Below are 21520 nucleotides of genomic sequence, written 5' to 3' on the forward strand. Positions count from 1 at the left end.
AACTCTTGAAACCTGAAATTTTGACCTATAATGGTCACACGTCTCTTCGCGTCGACGAAAATCGGGGAAAACCTCGACAACGCTACGCGTCTACTAAATAACGTAATCTGTAGCGCATAACATTGTAGTTTGGTCTTAAAACTGACAATATTTATAAAGCAATTCTCGACAAAATGCATATAATGAAACAATAAGATCAAGCACTCAGAACCACCTCCGATGTCACAATCGGTTCTTAAACTCAAACTCGTGAGATATACAATTTAAATTACACAAACAAATAGCCAAAAATCAGTTAAAAACTGCAAATCAAGGTTGCATTCTCATTGCACCATCAAGTCTGATTGTTTCTGCGTTCAAAAGCGTGTTCTCGTAAATGCACTGCACCAAATGGGCAAACTCCTCGGGTTGTCCCAGTCTTTTAGGAAAAACTGTGTTTGAAATAAGTTGTTCAATCGCTTTCTCCGGAAGTCCTCGTAACAGGGGAGTTTCAATAATCCCAGGCGCTATTGTCATTACACGGATTCCTAACGAACTCAAGTCGCGAGCAGCGGGCAGTGTTAAACTAGATATTGCACCTTTAGATGCAGAATAGGCAATTTGGCCAATTTGACCTTCAAAAGCCGCAATACTCGACGTATTGATAATAACCCCCCTCTCGGCTTTTGGATCATCCATATGTTTTGTCGCCATTACTTCGACACATCGCGAAAGAACTCGGAAAGTACCGCCCAAGTTCACTTCCAGAACTCGCTCAAATTCTTCTTGAGAGTGAAGTTTGTTGGATCTTTGGCTGTATATTCTTTGAGCAAAACCAACTCCTGTTAAAAACACAGCTGGAAGATTGACAGAAAAAGCTGCGATTGCTTTATTTACCTGTGGTCTCAAAATGCAAAAAAGTGCTAAAAAACTAAAAGAAAGGTAGTTTTCATTAAATGGTGTAATATTTGAACTGGAATGTTTTTGTGAACTCGAATTTTTGTGTAGCTTATGAATTCTCCGTCTGCAATCAAATAGCCTTCAGTAAGAATAAAATATTTTCCAGTTGAAATCATTAGAACTTATTTCGAGGCAAGTGCGACCAGAAAATTATTCACGGGAATCAACCAAGAAAATCACTCCAATAAGAATTAAAAATGGCGTCACGCCCAAAACACAAAATACATGCATGAAAAGCAGCTAAAATGAAGCGAGATCGACATCATTGGTCGCGGGGGGGGGGGGGTGGTTAACCGAGGGCCATCAGATGATTTTTAAGAGCTAAATTTACAACACTACAAGATTTTAATACAACAAGGAAATCAATTTCGACGCTCTTTCCAATCGCCTTGTAGAAAACGGCCACATAAGACACGCTGCTTTCGATTTTGAACTTCACACAAAACATAACCGACTAACGTCGAGCGAATTGCTCTCAAACGACCGGCAAGCGGTTGGTTTTCGGTAGTAGCCAGCAGAGGCTTAGGGATGCTAGCAGTAGGGCGCACATTGGAGGCGGGGGGGGGGGGGGGAGTGAGCGCAGTGGCAAGAGGGGGGAGTGAGCGCAGTGGCAGGAGGGGGGAGTGAGCGCAGTGACAGGAGGGGGGAGTGAGCGCAGTGGCAGGAGGGGGGAGTGAGCGCAGTGGCGGGAGGGGGGGGGGGGGTGAGCGCAGTGGGGTTCTGGTGTCGGGTCTCAAGCGATGTGGTGACGAGGGTTACGTTGGGAGTGTTTGACGAGAGGGCGCGCCAAATCGCCAGGTGGAGGAGGGTGAATAGGAGGTGGTGGCAGGGTGGGGTGAGTGAGGAAGGGAGTGGTGTTGAGTGAGGGGGGGGGGGGGGGGGTCAAATTTAAGAACCACCTTTCACACCATCAGTATACCTCTCCTCCAAACAGTTTCGTTGAATCGCATACTTAGAGACTACTCAGGCTCTAAGAGAGCTGCTCAGACACTTAATGCCCTACGCATTACTTGTTTTTGAGGACGAAAAGTTAAAAGCGTCAGACGAAAAATTGCTCCACTCAGCTATTACAGCGTTTTGAAAAGTAATTAAAGAGGTATTTTCGTTGTTTGTGATCAACTAAAAGCTATGTAAAAAAACATTGGAGCGCAATTAGAATTAAAACAAAAAATAATTTGAGAAAGTTTTTATAAACAGCAGTTCTGCAATTCTTGACTTCGATAACCAGCAGTTGAGCATTGAGCTAACCATAGCCAATAGCCAAGAAGAGACAATCAGAACTGTTTATATTCATTATCTGGCGTGGGAATGGCGGGGGTGGGGCTGAAGTGAGGGGGGCGAGGTTGAAGTGGGGGGGGGGAGTGAGGGTGGTCAAAATCTAAACATTGACTTCAACAACCAAACGATCAATTAAAACAGTACGAAAAAACTCCGGAAATACCCAATTCAAACCTCACTTAGGCCGTGCCACTGTACTCACCATTAATCAAAAATCAACACATTGTGACAAATTAACTAAATGAAAGCAGTAATCTTGAATTAATGGTGACAAAAAATAGATGAAGTTAAATCAAAAACTGAAAATCTTCAAAAACTGAAATTGCCTCCTTTGTCTCAAAAGATTTCAAAAGATTATAATGAAAAATTATGAAAAACTGGCACATAAAACTGTTTATTTTATGGTACATAATCAATTGAATATTGAAACATAATCGATTTTCCATGAAATTTCACAAAAATTGCGGATAAAATTCCCACAAACCGGCTCTAGTTATCTGAAACCAGACAGACAAAAAAGTGAAACATAGTCTACTAACGTCAGGCGAATTGCTTTCAAACGACCGGCGAGCGTTTGGCTTCGTCAGTAGCTATCCACGGTTTAGTGAGTCTAGTTTTAGCTTAATTTAAGTGGCGTGAGGTGAGCGCAGCGGGGGTACACTGAGGGCGGAGGGGCTGCTGGGGGGGGGGGGGGGCAGTGGGTGGGGGCCAACGGTGGGAGGGGGTCTTCGGCTGCACGGGTCTAAATGATGTGCAGGGTTGGTGATTGGGGAGTATGAAGTGGGGGAGGGGCTGATGTCTGGGGTGTTCAACCTCTCAGAACCGCCCTTCACATTATAAGTGTAAGTAAGTCTCCAAAACAGTTTCTGTGAAACGCGTACTTGAAGACTAGTGAGCTGAAGGGCTCTAAGAGCACTTAATGCACTCTGAGCTCTACCTGTTTATCCCGATTTTGAGGACTAAAAGTCAAATGGTTCAGACGGAAAATCGATCAAGCGACAATTGCATAAAAGACAGACAGGACTAATATACACTATGGTACCAAAAAGCTACGTGCCCCAAATGAATTTTCAAAAACCGCCAGAGACATCAAATAATACAACCTTTTGCGATGAGACGGTTATAATAGATTTCACACAATTTTCTAACGACATCTGAGTCAATTTACCGACACTTTCCCAAATTTCCAAATTTTCCCAAAAAGATGTCTATTTTTGTAGTTGTTACTTCCAAATCACCAATTTTTTTTCAATATGGATTCTAATCGGGACAACTTGCTGATCATTCCGGTACCCACTCTTTTATGAAAACGCTCACAATCTTATATGTATTCACAGGAACATCACCTTGTCGAAAAATAAAGTCAAGAACATGCTTTTTTTGTCAATTTTTTTCAAAATTTTAAAAATATTATGGTAAACTGAACCGTTAGTTTGACCCATCTGATTGTATTACTGTACCCAAAACGTAAGTGATCTATTGTCCGAATTCAAATTTTTCGATTTAATTGCTAACAAATCTTGTTCCATTTCTTCAAAAAAACCCGCACAATTCCTTCGCTGGAGATGCCTTGAGCATGTTACTTTGTTTTGATACCGTCTGTATGTATGCTGATTACTAAATCTTGATGTTAAATTGAGTTGCTTTGGATTTTGTCCGTGAATATCGGATATTTCGAATCGCAGCAGCGTGAAAAACAGTAAGGGAAATAAAGCTGCTTAATCATCGTTTCTTTGTAAGCGGTGAGAATTAGAAATCTCGTTTAGAACTTTACAATTTTAGGTAGTTCTTCAAGCTCTAGAGCAAGTCAAACGCTTTGAGCGACAAAAACACTTAAGGAACACAAATTTTTCTGTACGTAGCTTTTCTGTAAAATAGTGTAATTGCTACCAACTTAATTTGAGAGCAGTTAACTATAAATTCGTTAGCACAAAAATAACTCTTCATAAAGAACAAAAATAACTTAAAATGCTCTGGAACAAGCAAACTAATGGAAATAGCACTAGTTTCCACCAAAAAATCCACTAAATCAAAACTATAAAACCACCGATCTATTATTGTCCGTGTAGTATCATTATCTATGTGGTATATCTTAATATAAACACTTAATTTAAAACTTGATTTCAAACAGCTTTGAGAAAAAGCGCCTGACCAAAATTATTCTTTTTCTCTTTCATTCTGTCTTTCTCATTCTCTGTAACTCTTTCACGAAAACCAATGTAAACAAAATCACTGCTCTATTCTCTCCACACCTCGAATCTTTTTAAATTGAAGAGCGTTTAACCATTTCATTCGGTAAAACTTCAGTTGCAATGCAACAAAAACCACTCAAAAATGGTTTAAAAAAGATGCTAAAAAACAAGAAACCATAATGCCTCATCTCAAATAAAAATCCGCTTCGAGTAGTAGAAACTAAGGATACAATCTCCTCTTCGAGTAGCAAAAATCAAAATAATGCCAAAAAGCGGTTCAGCTGTCGCTATTGGAGCTATTAAATACGTTTTGTTTTGTTCGGACCCTACTTATGGGGGAGGTACTTTAAACTCAACTCGTTTTTTTAGTCAATTTTGACAGATAGAGATAATTATCATAGAAAGTTGTGAGTGGTACCACTATAAAGAGTAGAATATAAAAAGCCTTTCTCAAAATCTCGTCTTTCTCGAATTTTATGATCATTTCTTTTTCCATACTGATTTTGTTCATATTTCTGGATTTTATTTTCATTATTTTTCTTGCCTAAAAATGGTTCCATATTCAATATTTATGGGTTTTAGTAACCCTAAAGTTGATATCGAGGCTAGTCTCACCGTAGTTTTAGGAATAAAACAGATTTGGATCTAGAAATTTCGGTTTTTAGCCATTTTTTATTTTCAATTTTGCGGCCACTTGACTTGTTTTCACTTTTTTTTCTCGTGATTTTCTGGCAAGGTAAATACGATGCATTTATTTTAATGATAAATATGCTATTGATCGAATTGGTCCGAGGGCCACTAAAAATTTTGTTTACAATTAAAAGCTTTCATTAAAATTTTAAGAAATTTGCTTAATTTTTGCGCTCTGACAGGTCGTATCGAAGTACCTTCGAGGTCTAAAAGAACTTGAAAATGATCGCGGTTTATAGCCTATGGCATTCATTACTTTGAAACTTCTTGATATAATATTTCAATCTCGACTACGTTCTCTTTCTGTAATTTTGTCAGTCTGTGTAATGAACGTTCTCATTGATTTCAGTAGGGGTATAAAAGACGCTTATCACTGGCTTGGGTTCATAGCTAATGGTGTTTATGACAGGACACTAAATAATTTCTAAAACGAATCTTGAGTTCTGTTTGTTTTTGTTGTTACTGTTTTGTTATTACTGTCTTGTTCTGCAATCCAATTTATTAATGTCTTCATGTTGAGCTCAGTCAATGATCAGGCATATTCGAATCCAAAATTCCTCAGTTGATAACTGATCATATATTAAAAAAATTGTCGCCATTTACTTTTGAAAAATGTGAAGGAAGATCTGTCTCTTTGGTTTTTCACTCATTTGGTTTTCTTGGTTAAATTTGCATTTTTACAACTACTCAATTTCAATCTAATTTATTAATGTTCTCATAAGTCAATAATGAGGCACATTTAAATCTATATTTCAAAAATTGCTAGCTAGTCATAGATATAAAATTGTCAACATTTACAAAAACTTGATGAAAATCTGAGTTTTGTCCTTTTGGTTTTTACTCATTTCGTTTTAATGGTTGAAATTGGTTGTTTAAGATTACGCTTATAAATGATTCTTATTGCCTAATAGATCAACTGGTTTTCTTAGGAAACACAACTGGTTTTCTTAGTTTTCTATATTATCTAGACGACTTGTAAATTATTCTAATTAGTAAGATGTCCTAGCTAGTCATACTTTCTACTTGTCGTTAGTTGTGTCAGTTTTACAATTAACTGTAGGGATGTATTTGCTTTTTCAAATAAGTTTTAGAAAATTTTAGAAAGTATTTTAGGAAGTTGTAGTATTTCTCTAGAATTTTTCCTTTGTTTTCGCATATGTGGGTTGATACGATTTGATAACTAATTAATTATGTGAACAGAAGTTTGGTATGTTCAGAGTGCAAGTCTGACATACCTTACTCATGACTTGGCTTGTGACCATCTAGCTTGAGCCACCTGTATTTGAAATATCAATCTCAATTTGATTTAAACGTAAGTGCAGAGATCATTTTATTTACATTTGAACTCCCTTAAAAATCTAGGTCAGCATTTAGAATACAGATGAATTTAATTAGAACTGAATAAAACTGAATAGTAGTGAAACTGTAACTTGGGTAAGCTTGACTTAACAGCTCGAAAAAGGGATAGATGTTGATTTCTGGATCTTTTTTGTTGTTAGGTAAAAAGTAGATGTTGATCTGATAGAATTGAGTTTTTCCATTTCACGAAATTGTATGCGATTTTATGCTCAATTACATACGATTTGACTCAATGTCTGACAAACCATATTTCTCTTGTGTTGATTCCAGTGAAACAAAGAAAAAAATGATCTTACTGGTATTAACCTTGTTTTGTATACATGTTTGTCCTTTTTTAAGATTCAATCAAAATTTATTATTATTATTATTATTATTATTATTATTATTATTATTATTATTATTATTATTATTATTATTATTATTATTATTATTATTATTATTATTATTATTATTATTATTATTATTATTATTATTATTATTATTATTATTATTATTATTATTATTATTATTATTATTATTATTATTATTATTATTATTATTATTATTATTATTATTATTATTATTATTATTATTATTATTATTATTATTATTATTATTATTATTATTATTATTATTATTATTATTATTATTATTATTATTATTATTATTATTATTATTATTATTATTATTATTATTATTATTATTATTATTATTATTATTATTATTATTATTATTATTATTATTATTATTATTATTATTATTATTATTATTATTATTATTATTATTATTATTATTATTATTATTATTATTATTATTATTATTATTATTATTATTATTATTATTATTATTGGTCTAAGCACCATTTAAAATCTCAACAGTGCAGGAAAATTAAAACAGATAAGTTTTGAGTTTTCGCCTGAGAAAATTTCAGATGGTAAAAGTTTCAGCTCAAAAGAGAGTTTATTCCACTCAACAGCGACGGCATGCGAGAACAAATGTCTTCCAAAATTAGAGCGAAATTTGGGAACATATAAATTGTAAAAATATTGAGTCCTTGTAACAATCGTGTTTCGTTTCATTAAATCCGAAAAATATAATGGCAGTTTGCCAGGCTGATGTACAAAGCGATGCGCACACAATAGGATTTTGCAGATAATGCGTTGCCTAATTGGCAACCAGTGTAGCTGCTTCAGGCATGACGAAGTTGGTGTTGAAGGTGCCAATCGCAAAATCAAACGCGCGGCAGAGTTCATTATTCGCTGAAGTTTTGCTGTTAAAAGGTTTGGCAGACCATAATGAAGCGAATTACAGTAGTCAACACGATAATTCTAAAACTCTAATTAACTCAATTATGACTGATGTTTTAACTTGATCTCGAATTGACCATACTTTACGGAGATAATAAAATGAATTGGAACAAACAAAGTCAATCTGTCGTTGCAGATAAGTTGACAATTAATATAACAATCTCGAACTTCTACCTGTTCAGTGTAGTTACCATCTTCTGGCAGACGTAATAGACCAAGTTTAACAATTTTACATTTCCGAATAATCATATACTCAATCGTATCCGCATTCAATTTCAATTTTGCATTGCTGAACCAACGTTGAATCGAGGTCACAATATTACAAACATGCATTGACTTAGGGTCGAACTGAATACAAAATAAAGAACGGTATCATCTGCGTAGAAATGGTAGTTTATTCGTAATTCTTTCAGCTTATCTTCAAAAGGCAACATGGGAAAAAGGCAAAAGGTAACAAGAAAAAAGTAAAGAACCAAGAACTGACCCTTGTGGCACACCCTTCTTAACTTTAACATCACCAGAAAGACATCCATTTATGATAACTTGTTGCGAGCGATTCGAAAGATAAATTTTAATAAACAGTAACACATGTTGCAATCCAATCCTTTTCGCTAATATCTCAAATAAATAATGATAATCAATTACATCAAACGTTGAATTACATTTCCGTTGAATGCGAGCAACAAAAAACACTCCGATAATTGCTCCTGAGATCATTAGATTTCAGATACAAATTAATTTGCCCAAAAACAACTTTCAACAACTTTTGACATAAATCTTAGATTTGTCACAGGGCGATAACTCGACAACAATTCAGGATTAAGGTTAGACTTTTTTATGAGCGGCCTCACGACGCCTTGTTTGAATTGATTTAAAAAGTACCCTGTCTGAAGAGTTAAATTAATTAATGCAATGAAGTAGTCCGGAGAGAACTTGTCAAAACAACTTTGCATAACCTAGTTGGTATTACATCATTCGGTGCCGTACTCTTCGAAATTTTTGGTAGAAGTAATTTCAAATCGCTCAGTGTAAAAACCTGAAAAGCGTCCACTGTAGTTGTATGTGAAGTATTCAATTTTAAACCATAAAAGGTTTTGAAACTAACACAGTTTCTATTTTCTCAACGAAGAAAGCAATTTAAATTACAGAATACGAACTACTGAGTCTAGCAAACGCAATGAATTTGTCTAAATGGTGTATATATGCTGCTGTACGATTTGGTCTGTGAGCAACTGATTTTTTTAGACTTTGAGAGTGTATTGTTACTAGGTCCCAATACCGATTAGTCTCGTTGAAACTCTAACTAGGTCATATGAAAAACCTGGATCAAGGTTTTTTGTTCATATATTCCTGCGGCACTTTGACTTCTGTTTTCTTATTTTCTAACTTTCAGGCGCAATACACTAAACTCGATGCAGCTATTTTATGCTTATTATATGCTGTTGTCCAAATTTTTCCTATTTTGTTGACCATGACAACTAATAATTGTCATTAAAATTCTCTGTTTCCTTCAAGTAATTTTATTACTGACTTTCGATACTGGCAAGTCTTATTCAAGCGCAAACGAAAATTCTAAAAGAACTTGAAAAGTTGTCTCAGTTTATAGTTTATGGCATTGATAACTTTGAAACTTTTTGATCTGGTAAAATTTTAGTTTGGACAAGATGTTTGTTTTCTGTAAGATTATTACAGTCTGTGTAATGAATGTTCTCATACATCTCAGTAGTAGTACTAAATAAGCCCATCGATGGCTCGAGTTCATAGCTATCGATGTTTAAGACAGGACATCAAATGATTCTTAAAGAGTCAAATTTGAGTTCTGAAGCATTTTTTATTTGTCTTACCCTTCAATCTTATTTACTAATGTCTTCATGAGTCAATAACGAGACATATTTGAATCCATATTTCTAAAATTAATAGCTTATCATAGATCTAAAATTGTAGCCGTTAACAAAAACGAAGAAAATCTGTCTTGTCCATTTGGATTTTACTAATTTCGTTTTGTTGGTTGAATTTTGTTGTTTAGGATTACGCTTTTAGACGATTATGATTGCTTACAAGATTAACTGCTTTTCTAAGGAAATAAAACTTCTGAATAAGTCCAAGTGACAGCATTTAGTTTTCAATTGCTTGAAGTACAGAACCAGATTTTGGCAAAACATTCCTTCTATATTGTCTTGATAACTTGCAAATTACTCTTATTGGCAACACGTCCAAGCTGCTTCATACTAAAACCTTTCTGCTTGTCTTTAGTGATTTCAGTTTTGGAATCAATAGTACGGTTGTAATTAGTTTCTCAATTTTTAGTACAAAAGTTTTTGGAAGACATTGGAAAATTATTCTCGAGTTTCCCCTTGTTTGTTTTCGCTAAAGTGGGATTACATGATTTGATAATTACTTTGTAAGAAAATCGAATTGTTAAGCTCCAGGGGCAAACCTGAAATACTACACTCACGACTCAGGACTCTAGCTTGGTTGGCCTCTATTAAAAATTTCATTCAACTTAGATTTATGTGTAAGTGCAGAGAGCATTTTTTCAACTTTTGCTAAAGATTTGATAAAAATGTGTTTTCCATATCGCCATAATGCATGTCATTTTATGTTCAATTATATACGATTAGATTTAATGTCTGTCATATTATTTTTCTCTTTTTCATTCTAGTGAAACAAAGAAAAATGATCTCATTTGTATTAACCCTGTTTTGTATACACGTTTGTCCTTTTTTCAAGTCCTATCAAAATTTAAATTACAAATACGAACTACTGAGTCTAGCAGATAAGGTGCATTCGTCCTAATGGCGCATAAATTCTGCTGTCCGATCTGTGGGCAACTGATCATTAATATTGTATTGTTACTACGTCCAAATACTGAGAGGGCTCATTGATGTTCGGACATGTCCTATAAACAACTCTCTTCTTTTTATAACTTCTTAAAACTTTGAGCTTTGAGTTGAGTTGTTTTTCTGTAGACATGTCAAAGTAAGACTGATAAAAGAATTTACTGATTGCAGTAGTGGCAAAAAGGAAACTGAAAAAAGGAATGCTGGAGTTCATAACTACCAATTTTATGACTGGACTTCTATGTCTTGAATTCTATAAGTGTAAAAAGAGAATGTGAAACCAAATCGAAGTAAAATAGAGGACACATGTTATTCAAAGGACACTACAGTTAGATGAAGTTTTAAAACCAGATAGATGTTGATTTTTGGATCTCCATAATTGTTTTTGGTAAAAATTAGTTGTTCACTTGATATAATTTTTGTTAAGTGTTCTTTCGGTGAGATAAAGACATTTGGTCACACTGGCAAGAACCCTTTTTTGTATAATCGTCTGTCCTTTTTCTAAGAATCTATCAAGGTTTAGATTTCAAAAAATATGAACGATTTCTTTAAAGACGGTATCTCCGCTTCAATTGGCAAATAATTGAGACAAGATTGAGGATCAGTCGGGTCATAATATTATGTGTCATCGCACATTTGCGAGCCTCCTGGTTTCATATAGCACTTTAAGCAGCCAAATTTAAAGCTCTTACTAATATTAACAGAGCTTGGATTAGCCGAAAAAACTGAAAAGCCAGAAAATCTGTCTTCGAATATAAAAGGAATCTTTTCTTTTCTGATCAATTCTGCTGAGCCTTATCTTTTTGCAGTTTGTTTTCAGCTTTAAGATTTGTTTGCAATAATAATTTGTTTCAGCTTAATGGCAGTGGAGCAGCATTAGGCTTTCAGACTACATTAACAGTAGCCTGTTCTCAGCTGTCCTTTTTCTACTACCGGTAGGAAAGGAATACGTAGGAATGTTCACCGGTAGGAAATCAATGTTGCCTTTCAGAAGAAACATTGATTTCCATTGAAATCAATGTTGCCTTTCAGAAGAAACGAACCACTAGACTAAGATATAAACATCACGACTTACGCTTATGATACAACTTTACTACATCTCACCCACAGATTGAAATTTTACGTGACATGATAACTCCCTACCTACATATTTTTCACGACTGCCTAAAATCACGAAAACTTAAGTTATCAGGTGCGAAATCAAGTGCATTAAATTAATGGCAGTGGAGCAGCATTAGGCTTTCAGACTACATTAACAGTAGCCTGTTCTCAGCTGTCCTTTTTCTACTACCGGTAGGAAAGGAATGCATAGGAATGTTCACCGGTAGGAAATCAATGTTGCCTTATGTATTGTATATATGCAAATATTTACTGCGAATACGTTGAAAACTACTAACAGCAGCTGAACAGCTAAAAAAGGAAATTTTCAGTGGATATCCAAGAATATGTCAAAAATCTTCCACCAAGAATTTTAAAACGGGGTTTCTGATGTCTGGTTGACTGCGGTGCGTTTAAGCATTAATACCTGCACAGTTGACATTAAGGTTAAGCGGTCCAAATTTATCCACTGTAGAAAGCAAAGCGTCTTTGATGCTCTGATCATCCGTGACATTGCCTGGCAAGTAGATATAATTGTCCTTTTGCTCAGGTGGCAGCTCGGCAGCTAACTTATCTGCGCTTTCTGATGCAGTCGGTAAATCAAAAACAGCAACTTTCGCTCCATTCTTTATAAGATGCTTGACCGTCGCAGCACCTAATCCAGAGGCTCCACCAGATATGAACGCGACAGCTTTTGCAACATTATTCAGAAATGACATCTGGAACATATGTACTCAGAAATAACAGTTGAATCGCAAAAGACTACACAATTCCAAAAGTGAGCTCAAATTTCCAGCGCGAAACCATTTGAAGGTTCTCCAAAACCTAGTGGGAGATCGAGAGGGTCTTTCCCATTATAACCTAGTTGGTATTACATCATTCGGTGCCGTACTCTTCGAAATTTTTGGTAGAAGTAATTTCAAATCGCTCAGTGTAAAAACCTGAAAAGCGTCCACTGTAGTTGTATGTGAAGTATTCAATTTTAAACCATAAAAGGTTTTGAAACTAACACAGTTTCTATTTTCTCAACGAAGAAAGCAATTTAAATTACAGAATACGAACTACTGAGTCTAGCAAACGCAATGAATTTGTCTAAATGGTGTATATATGCTGCTGTACGATTTGGTCTGTGAGCAACTGATTTTTTTAGACTTTGAGAGTGTATTGTTACTAGGTCCCAATACCGATTAGTCTCGTTGAAACTCTAACTAGGTCATATGAAAAACCTGGATCAAGGTTTTTTGTTCATATATTCCTGCGGCACTTTGACTTCTGTTTTCTTATTTTCTAACTTTCAGGCGCAATACACTAAACTCGATGCAGCTATTTTATGCTTATTATATGCTGTTGTCCAAATTTTTCCTATTTTGATGACCATGACAACTAATAATTGTCATTAAAATTCTCTGTTTCCTTCAAGTAATTTTATTACTGACTTTCGATACTGGCAAGTCTTATTCAAGCGCAAACGAAAATTCTAAAAGAACTTGAAAAGTTGTCTCAGTTTATAGTTTATGGCATTGATAACTTTGAAACTTTTTGATCTGGTAAAATTTTAGTTTGGACAAGATGTTTGTTTTCTGTAAGATTATTACAGTCTGTGTAATGAATGTTCTCATACATCTCAGTAGTAGTACTAAATAAGCCCATCGATGGCTCGAGTTCATAGCTATCGATGTTTAAGACAGGACATCAAATGATTCTTAAAGAGTCAAATTTGAGTTCTGAAGCATTTTTTATTTGTCTTACCCTTCAATCTTATTTACTAATGTCTTCATGAGTCAATAACGAGACATATTTGAATCCATATTTCTAAAATTAATAGCTTATCATAGATCTAAAATTGTAGCCGTTAACAAAAACGAAGAAAATCTGTCTTGTCCATTTGGATTTTACTAATTTCGTTTTGTTGGTTGAATTTTGTTGTTTAGGATTACGCTTTTAAACGATTATGATTGCTTACAAGATTAACTGCTTTTCTAAGGAAATAAAACTTCTGAATAAGTCCAAGTGACAGCATTTAGTTTTCAATTGCTTGAAGTACAGAACCAGATTTTGGCAAAACATTCCTTCTATATTGTCTTGATAACTTGCAAATTACTCTTATTGGCAACACGTCCAAGCTGCTTCATACTAAAACCTTTCTGCTTGTCTTTAGTGATTTCAGTTTTGGAATCAATAGTACGGTTGTAATTAGTTTCTCAATTTTTAGTACAAAAGTTTTTGGAAGACATTGGAAAATTATTCTCGAGTTTCCCCTTGTTTGTTTTCGCTAAAGTGGGATTACATGATTTGATAATTACTTTGTAAGAAAATCGAATTGTTAAGCTCCAGGGGCAAACCTGAAATACTACACTCACGACTCAGGACTCTAGCTTGGTTGGCCTCTATTAAAAATTTCATTCAACTTAGATTTATGTGTAAGTGCAGAGAGCATTTTTTCAACTTTTGCTAAAGATTTGATAAAAATGTGTTTTCCATATCGCCATAATGCATGTCATTTTATGTTCAATTATATACGATTAGATTTAATGTCTGTCATATTATTTTTCTCTTTTTCATTCTAGTGAAACAAAGAAAAATGATCTCATTTGTATTAACCCTGTTTTGTATACACGTTTGTCCTTTTTTCAAGTCCTATCAAAATTTAAATTACAAATACGAACTACTGAGTCTAGCAGATAAGGTGCATTCGTCCTAATGGCGCATAAATTCTGCTGTCCGATCTGTGGGCAACTGATCATTAATATTGTATTGTTACTACGTCCAAATACTGAGAGGGCTCATTGATGTTCGGACATGTCCTATAAACAACTCTCTTCTTTTTATAACTTCTTAAAACTTTGAGCTTTGAGTTGAGTTGTTTTTCTGTAGACATGTCAAAGTAAGACTGATAAAAGAATTTACTGATTGCAGTAGTGGCAAAAAGGAAACTGAAAAAAGGAATGCTGGAGTTCATAACTACAAATTTTATGACTGGACTTCTATGTCTTGAATTCTATAAGTGTAAAAAGAGAATGTGAAACCAAATCGAAGTAAAATAGAGGACACATGTTATTCAAAGGACACTACAGTTAGATGAAGTTTTAAAACCAGATAGATGTTGATTTTTGGATCTCCATAATTGTTTTTGGTAAAAATTAGTTGTTCACTTGATATAATTTTTGTTAAGTGTTCTTTCGGTGAGATAAAGACATTTGGTCACACTGGCAAGAACCCTTTTTTGTATAATCGTCTGTCCTTTTTCTAAGAATCTATCAAGGTTTAGATTTCAAAAAATATGAACGATTTCTTTAAAGACGGTATCTCCGCTTCAATTGGCAAATAATTGAGACAAGATTGAGGATCAGTCGGGTCATAATATTATGTGTCATCGCACATTTGCGAGCCTCCTGGTTTCATATAGCACTTTAAGCAGCCAAATTTAAAGCTCTTACTAATATTAACAGAGCTTGGATTAGCCGAAAAAACTGAAAAGCCAGAAAATCTGTCTTCGAATATAAAAGGAATCTTTTCTTTTCTGATCAATTCTGCTGAGCCTTATCTTTTTGCAGTTTGTTTTCAGCTTTAAGATTTGTTTGCAATAATAATTTGTTTCAGCTTAATGGCAGTGGAGCAGCATTAGGCTTTCAGACTACATTAACAGTAGCCTGTTCTCAGCTGTCCTTTTTCTACTACCGGTAGGAAAGGAATACGTAGGAATGTTCACCGGTAGGAAATCAATGTTGCCTTTCAGAAGAAACATTGATTTCCATTGAAATCAATGTTGCCTTTCAGAAGAAACGAACCACTAGACTAAGATATAAACATCACGACTTACGCTTATGATACAACTTTACTACATCTCACCCACAGATTGAAATTTTACGTGACATGATAACTCCCTACCTACATATTTTTCACGACTGCCTAAAATCACGAAAACTTAAGTTATCAGGTGCGAAATCAAGTGCATTAAATTAATGGCAGTGGAGCAGCATTAGGCTTTCAGACTACATTAACAGTAGCCTGTTCTCAGCTGTCCTTTTTCTACTACCGGTAGGAAAGGAATGCATAGGAATGTTCACCGGTAGGAAATCAATGTTGCCTTATGTATTGTATATATGCAAATATTTACTGCGAATACGTTGAAAACTACTAACAGCAGCTGAACAGCTAAAAAAGGAAATTTTCAGTGGATATCCAAGAATATGTCAAAAATCTTCCACCAAGAATTTTAAAACGGGGTTTCTGATGTCTGGTTGACTGCGGTGCGTTTAAGCATTAATACCTGCACAGTTGACATTAAGGTTAAGCGGTCCAAATTTATCCACTGTAGAAAGCAAAGCGTCTTTGATGCTCTGATCATCCGTGACATTGCCTGGCAAGTAGATATAATTGTCCTTTTGCTCAGGTGGCAGCTCGGCAGCTAACTTATCTGCGCTTTCTGATGCAGTCGGTAAATCAAAAACAGCAACTTTCGCTCCATTCTTTATAAGATGCTTGACCGTCGCAGCACCTAATCCAGAGGCTCCACCAGATATGAACGCGACAGCTTTTGCAACATTATTCAGAAATGACATCTGGAACATATGTACTCAGAAATAACAGTTGAATCGCAAAAGACTACACAATTCCAAAAGTGAGCTCAAATTTCCAGCGCGAAACCATTTGAAGGTTCTCCAAAACCTAGTGGGAGATCGAGAGGGTCTTTCCCATTATAATTTGACTCGAAAGATTGATCATATCAGAAACTATTCCCATATTATATTTGGAAAAACTTTTTGAACTCCTTTTTCAATCTTTTTTTAGCTAATCTGAGCTTGATTTTTAGGAGCAGACATATCTTTGCTATAATCGAAAGACCCTTAATTAATAGAAATTGAAGCTTTAAGAGACCTTATTTGTTATTACATAGCACGTTACTATGTAAAAAAATAGCATATGCATTGGGTGGGAGCGTAAGAGCCGTATACACATGCAGCTGAGGGGCCGAAACAAAAGATCCAAAACATATCAATGACATTCCATCTAAGACAAGACAAACCGACTTCAACTGACATCTATCAAAATTTCTTCATAAAAAACAGTGAGACTAACAAATGCACATGTAGATTCATATGACGATGTGGAAACTCTAACATCTACGACCAAACTAAACATTAGACTGTAAAAGGGGAAAAACACATAGAGCTAAGTTCATCGGACAAAAAATGATTGCCGTTTAAAAAATTTTGCTTCAAGGTTTTGTGCTATTATTACCGTTTCGTGATACAAATTCACTTTCGCGAACAACAATATTTTATGGAAGCAAACGCTATACAATTTAGGTGTTAACTCCTGAAATTATTTTGAAGCGGATATTGATGTTTGGCACACTTAGGATGTTGAGTACAGTTATGTGAAAGGCTTTCAAATGCATGCAATTTTCTTACTCTGGACAGTCATCTAAAAAAATGCTTTCAGAAGAAACGAACCACTAGACTAAGATATAAACATCACGACTTACGCTTATGATACAACTTTACTACATCTCACCCACAGATTGAAATTTTACGTGACATGATAACTCCCTACCTACATATTTTTCACGACTGCCTAAAATCACGAAAACTTAAGTTATCAGGTGCGAAATCAAGTGCAACTGTGTTCACAAACTGGAGCAAGGAGGCCAAGTCTGAACCCCACCTCACTATCAAGAATTCACCAATACCAGTAAAGTCCACAGTCAAAGTACTTGGTGTCATCTTCGATAATATGCTCAATTTTGAGATCACGTAAGGAGCACCAAAGAGAAACTACAAAAGCGAAAAAAATACTGAATAAGATTGCTGGTAGCGACTGAGACTGCACGAAATACACTCAGTGACAAACAAACCTATCGGTCGGAGCGTCCTGAACTACGGTGGTCCCATTTGGGCTTCCACAACCAGCAATACCAACTGGAATCAACTGCAAACACAAAAAAAACATTGCTTTTTGCACAATTACTGGCTGTATAAAAATGACTAACAACAGTGACCAACACAATGAGGGTGAAATGCTGCTTGCTAAAGCTCACACAGAAAAATTAGCACAATTTTTGGCCGTCAGTTATCCGAGCCACGGTCTTGATCACAAAACAACCTGCTCAACGTTTTCGTGCCATGAGACCGACACTAAAGGATACTTACAGAAACCGCGTTAAACTACACACCAACAATAAAGAGCAATTAAGCTCACACAGAAAAATTAGCACAATTTTTGGCCGTCAGTTATCCGAGCCACGGTCTTGATCACAAAACAACCTGCTCAACGTTTTCGTGCCATGAGACCGACACTAAAGGATACCTATAGAAACCGCGTTAAACTACACACCAACAATAAAGAGCAATTAAATCGCAAAGAATGCAAAAATGCGCTCAAAAGCAACCACCGACGCATGGTCTATACTTAGCTGAACACAGACAGCACGCAACTAGGCACACTTCCACCAAAGATAGCAGAACAAACGCTGCCGCGAATTGCACGTATCCGATTAGCACAATTGAGAACTGGATACCGCCCCCTGTTAAACTCTTACTTGAGTAGGATCTGTAACAATGTTGATACCCGCTGCCCCAAATCTGATGTAGCACCATATGAGGTAAACAACATTTTCAACTGCAAAAAGAACACCAGGGATCTGAAACTGATCGACCTGTTGGAAAGATTAGTAGACGTAGCTAACTGGCTGTACTTAATACCATCAGTCCAACACGACCACACTGCACAGAATAATCCGCCTTCCTTGCCCCTTTCCCCCGATGTTGACGACGCCCCTCCTGGTCCCCCTAGCCCGGGGACCGCGTGTCATTCAACATGGCGTAGGTGGAGAAAGGTCGCCGATCCACAAGCAAGTTGTGGTTAGGCAGTCGCACTATTACTAATGTATCTATTTTTATGATACAAAAAGCAATTAAGGTACCAGTTAAATTCGGTAAAAGCGACGGTATCCTGCAAAAATTACTTGCGAATTGCATCTCTGTGCGACAGCTACAACAACTAAGGAAAATTTTCTTCAGGGGTCTGTTCAAAAAATATTGAATCACATCACTACATTTTAAAAATCGCGTGATGTCTTAGGTTCTTGTCAGAGGACGATTGTAGTGGCGATAGACAAGATCGAAAGTTGAAATGATTTCCGTCTGCTAAAAATTATGTCAGAACACAAAATCTTTTGTTTCCACTTAAGGTGTTTTCCCCGGTATTGTAGAAAAAAATGTTTTACTTCAACGTTTGAAACCTATGCAAAGAACGTTGTTGGGAAGTTATTTAGATTTCAGTATCTGTCTCATCTAATCATTGACATACTGGTTCTCCAAGTTGGTACAACTGGCAATTTCTGAAACAATATAAAACGAACGTCTTTGAACTAGGCTTTGTTAAGATATTATTGTACAACCGAACAGAAAGATCTCTAATGTAATTACATTGCCTAGAGCCAAATTTAGCTAATTGTACGAATTGCGTTGAAGTCTTAATTGTTACATTTTTTTGCTTACATCTCATTCCACACATATATCTACAATTAAAATTCATTATTTCAAAACTCATGAAACTCATTTCTTTATATGGAACTTTACGTATTCCATCTTTCTGATGTAAGTTTTAAAGACGGGATTTTCATCGTTTTGTTTTAGATTTGAAAAACAAAATCAAGAGATGCCGCTCCCAAACAATGGGTGAAAATTGGCTGGTCCGGGCCACCCAGCACTACGTCTTCATAAAGCTTTTCGTAATTTTCAAATCTCAATCAAAATGAAAATACTACACCCATCAGTTGAGAAAAAAAGTAAAACAAAAGATGTTTTGCAATGATTTTGAAGACAAATCGATAAAATAGCTTGATCAAAATAATTGGAAAAAAGAGGAGCCATTTTTAAGTCTCAGTTCATGCCCCCTGTATTCTTCGCGTTTTTGGCTTTAGTTTTTCAATGTAAATCGCTCACATAGACATCTACTTTCCACACCACAAAAAGCGTCCAATATGTCGATCTATGCGTTGTACCATAGCATTCAACAAGCTGTTGGTTTTCCGGCGATTACTTCTTTCAATGTTATGATATCCTAGTGCAAACATTTCGGCTTGCTTAGCATATATTGTTGTTGTTGTTGGGAATTTACGACTGCTTGTCGAGGGGTCGTTCTGACCCTTGAGTCTTGCTTTTAGAGAATTGTCCGTAATTTTCTGCATCGGTGACAATCGCAACACAGTTGCCACGTGCAGATATTTTGAGTGTTGAACGATTTATTAACAAACTTTCACATCAATTTTAGTATTCGGTTTTTCAGTCCTCGCGGTTCCATAAAATTTATTTCATTGTCGATCCGGTTTGCTAGTCTGCAATTTTTGAAAACGAATTCATTTCGCGCCTTTTCGTGCCTTATTTTTCTGAGCTTGTATAATTCTGTGGATCTTCCTCGAACTTTGTTTATTTCAGGTATTTCAATATCATCTCTTCCTTCTTGAGTAAGCTTTGAGAGAGTGAGGAGATCGTTCATCTGAATGTACATTGGTAATGGCAAGATGTTCAAAAGCCTCAGTTGATTCTCGTAGGGCGCGTTTCGTCCTGTTATCCACCTCACTGCTTTTCGCTGGAGTTTTTCAAGATTGACTAAATCAGATTTTGATGGCGTGGTACAGTTGATTCCATTTAACAAGACTGGCAGAAACAGCGATTTGTATAATCTCAGTTTTATGAAGGGTTTTTCGGCATAGGCGACGTTCCTCCTTATCAGGTAAAGGACTCTGTTTGCTTTATTGAGTCTGGCATTCATATGAGCCGACCAAGTCAGTTTCTTACTGACGTTGATACCAAGGTCCTTGACTGCTTGCAGAGAGTTCAAATTTTGATTTAAGAGTTCAAAATCTTTTTCTGGCCTCTTATGTTTAGTTTTGCACACTTGTTGACTGCAAGTTCCATTTTGTTTGTAGCTACCCAGTTTTGTACTGCATCTATGTCCTCCTGGAATTCGGTGTCACTGTATCCTATTGAGAGAATCTTCAGGCCATCGGCAAACAGGTATGAATCGCTAAATCTTAGGACATCTGGGAGGTCATTGATGAGTATACAGAACAGGAGGGGTCCAAGAAGAGATCCTTGGGGGACGCCACTTGTGATTTCAAGAATCCGGAAGCTTGTATTATCAGCTCTGACGAATTGTCTTCTATTGTGGAGATAGTCAACCAAAACTTCGAGAAATCATCCGTGACTATGTTGTCACTTTTGTTCTGGTCCATTGCCTCGTAAATCTTTTGCAGGAAGGAAAGCATATTTGTAGTTACAGATCTACCAAACCTAGTTACAGAACAAAACCATGCTGATGCTTGCTCAAGTGTTTTCCAAAGTGTTCATATAGTGGCTTGTACATGCATTTTTCGAAAATTTTACTGTCGATATTCAATAGAGAAATCGGACGATAATTCGTGACCAGCCTCCTGTCGCCGTTCTTATAAATAGGGTTGACTGATGCGATTTTCCATTGGTCGGAAATTTTTCTCAATCGCTTTATGTTCTTAAAGACTAGGTATAAGACATCAGTCATTGTTTTCGCTGTTTTTTGGTAGAAGATAGGGGGGTACCCGTTAGGGCCTCTAGTCTTAAGGCCTCTATATGGACGGAATTGCATCAAATACATGTGAATAGTTACAACAAGTACTATTCAAACTGTTATCAAAAGCGGCGAGCACGCATATTTTCAATTTCTCCGTCGTAAAAACGCTTCAAAAGTCAATCAATGTTTTGAGTCTGCAAGAAAAGCATTGCGCAAAAATCTGACTTGGACGAAATGAGTTTGCTTTCCGCGTTGCTTTTTCACCTCTGATGTATAGAGTGTT

At 35.9% G+C, this 21520-nt stretch overlaps 1 protein-coding gene across 1 annotated transcript; it reads right to left on the minus strand.

The window, feature by feature from the left end:
* Window positions 1–250: 250 nt before the first annotated feature.
* On the minus strand, window positions 251–20460 carry LOC142336673 (3-hydroxyacyl-CoA dehydrogenase type-2-like). The gene is made up of 5 exons (XM_075385583.1): window positions 20110–20460; window positions 15953–16244; window positions 15575–15591; window positions 12110–12401; window positions 251–821 (listed from the first exon to the last, which is right to left on the minus strand). The coding sequence occupies exons 1-5, from the start codon at window positions 20458–20460 to the stop codon at window positions 310–312; spliced, it is 1464 nt and encodes a 487-aa protein (XP_075241698.1). The 3' UTR covers window positions 251–309.
* Between the last annotated feature and the right edge of the window lie 1060 nt (window positions 20461–21520).

The sequence above is a fragment of the Convolutriloba macropyga genome, chromosome 3, assembly GCF_964194025.1.
Source record: "Convolutriloba macropyga chromosome 3, txConMacr16.3, whole genome shotgun sequence".
Classification (NCBI taxonomy): domain Eukaryota; kingdom Metazoa; phylum Xenacoelomorpha; order Acoela; family Convolutidae; genus Convolutriloba; species Convolutriloba macropyga.

What these genes read in the sequence shown, in the direction of transcription:
- LOC142336673 (XM_075385583.1), bottom strand. Translation starts at nt 20,460, where the DNA reads ATGAATGCCAGACTCAATAAAGCAAACAGAGTCCTTTACCTGATAAGG. An exon ending in AAATACCTGAAATAAACAAA is followed by an intron (nt 16,245 to 20,109) that starts GTTCGAGGAAGA and finishes CATATGTTCCAG; the next exon opens with ATGTCATTTCTGAATAATGT. An exon ending in CCTTAATGTCAACTGTGCAG is followed by an intron (nt 822 to 12,109) that starts GTATTAATGCTT and finishes TGTTTTTAACAG; the next exon opens with GAGTTGGTTTTGCTCAAAGA.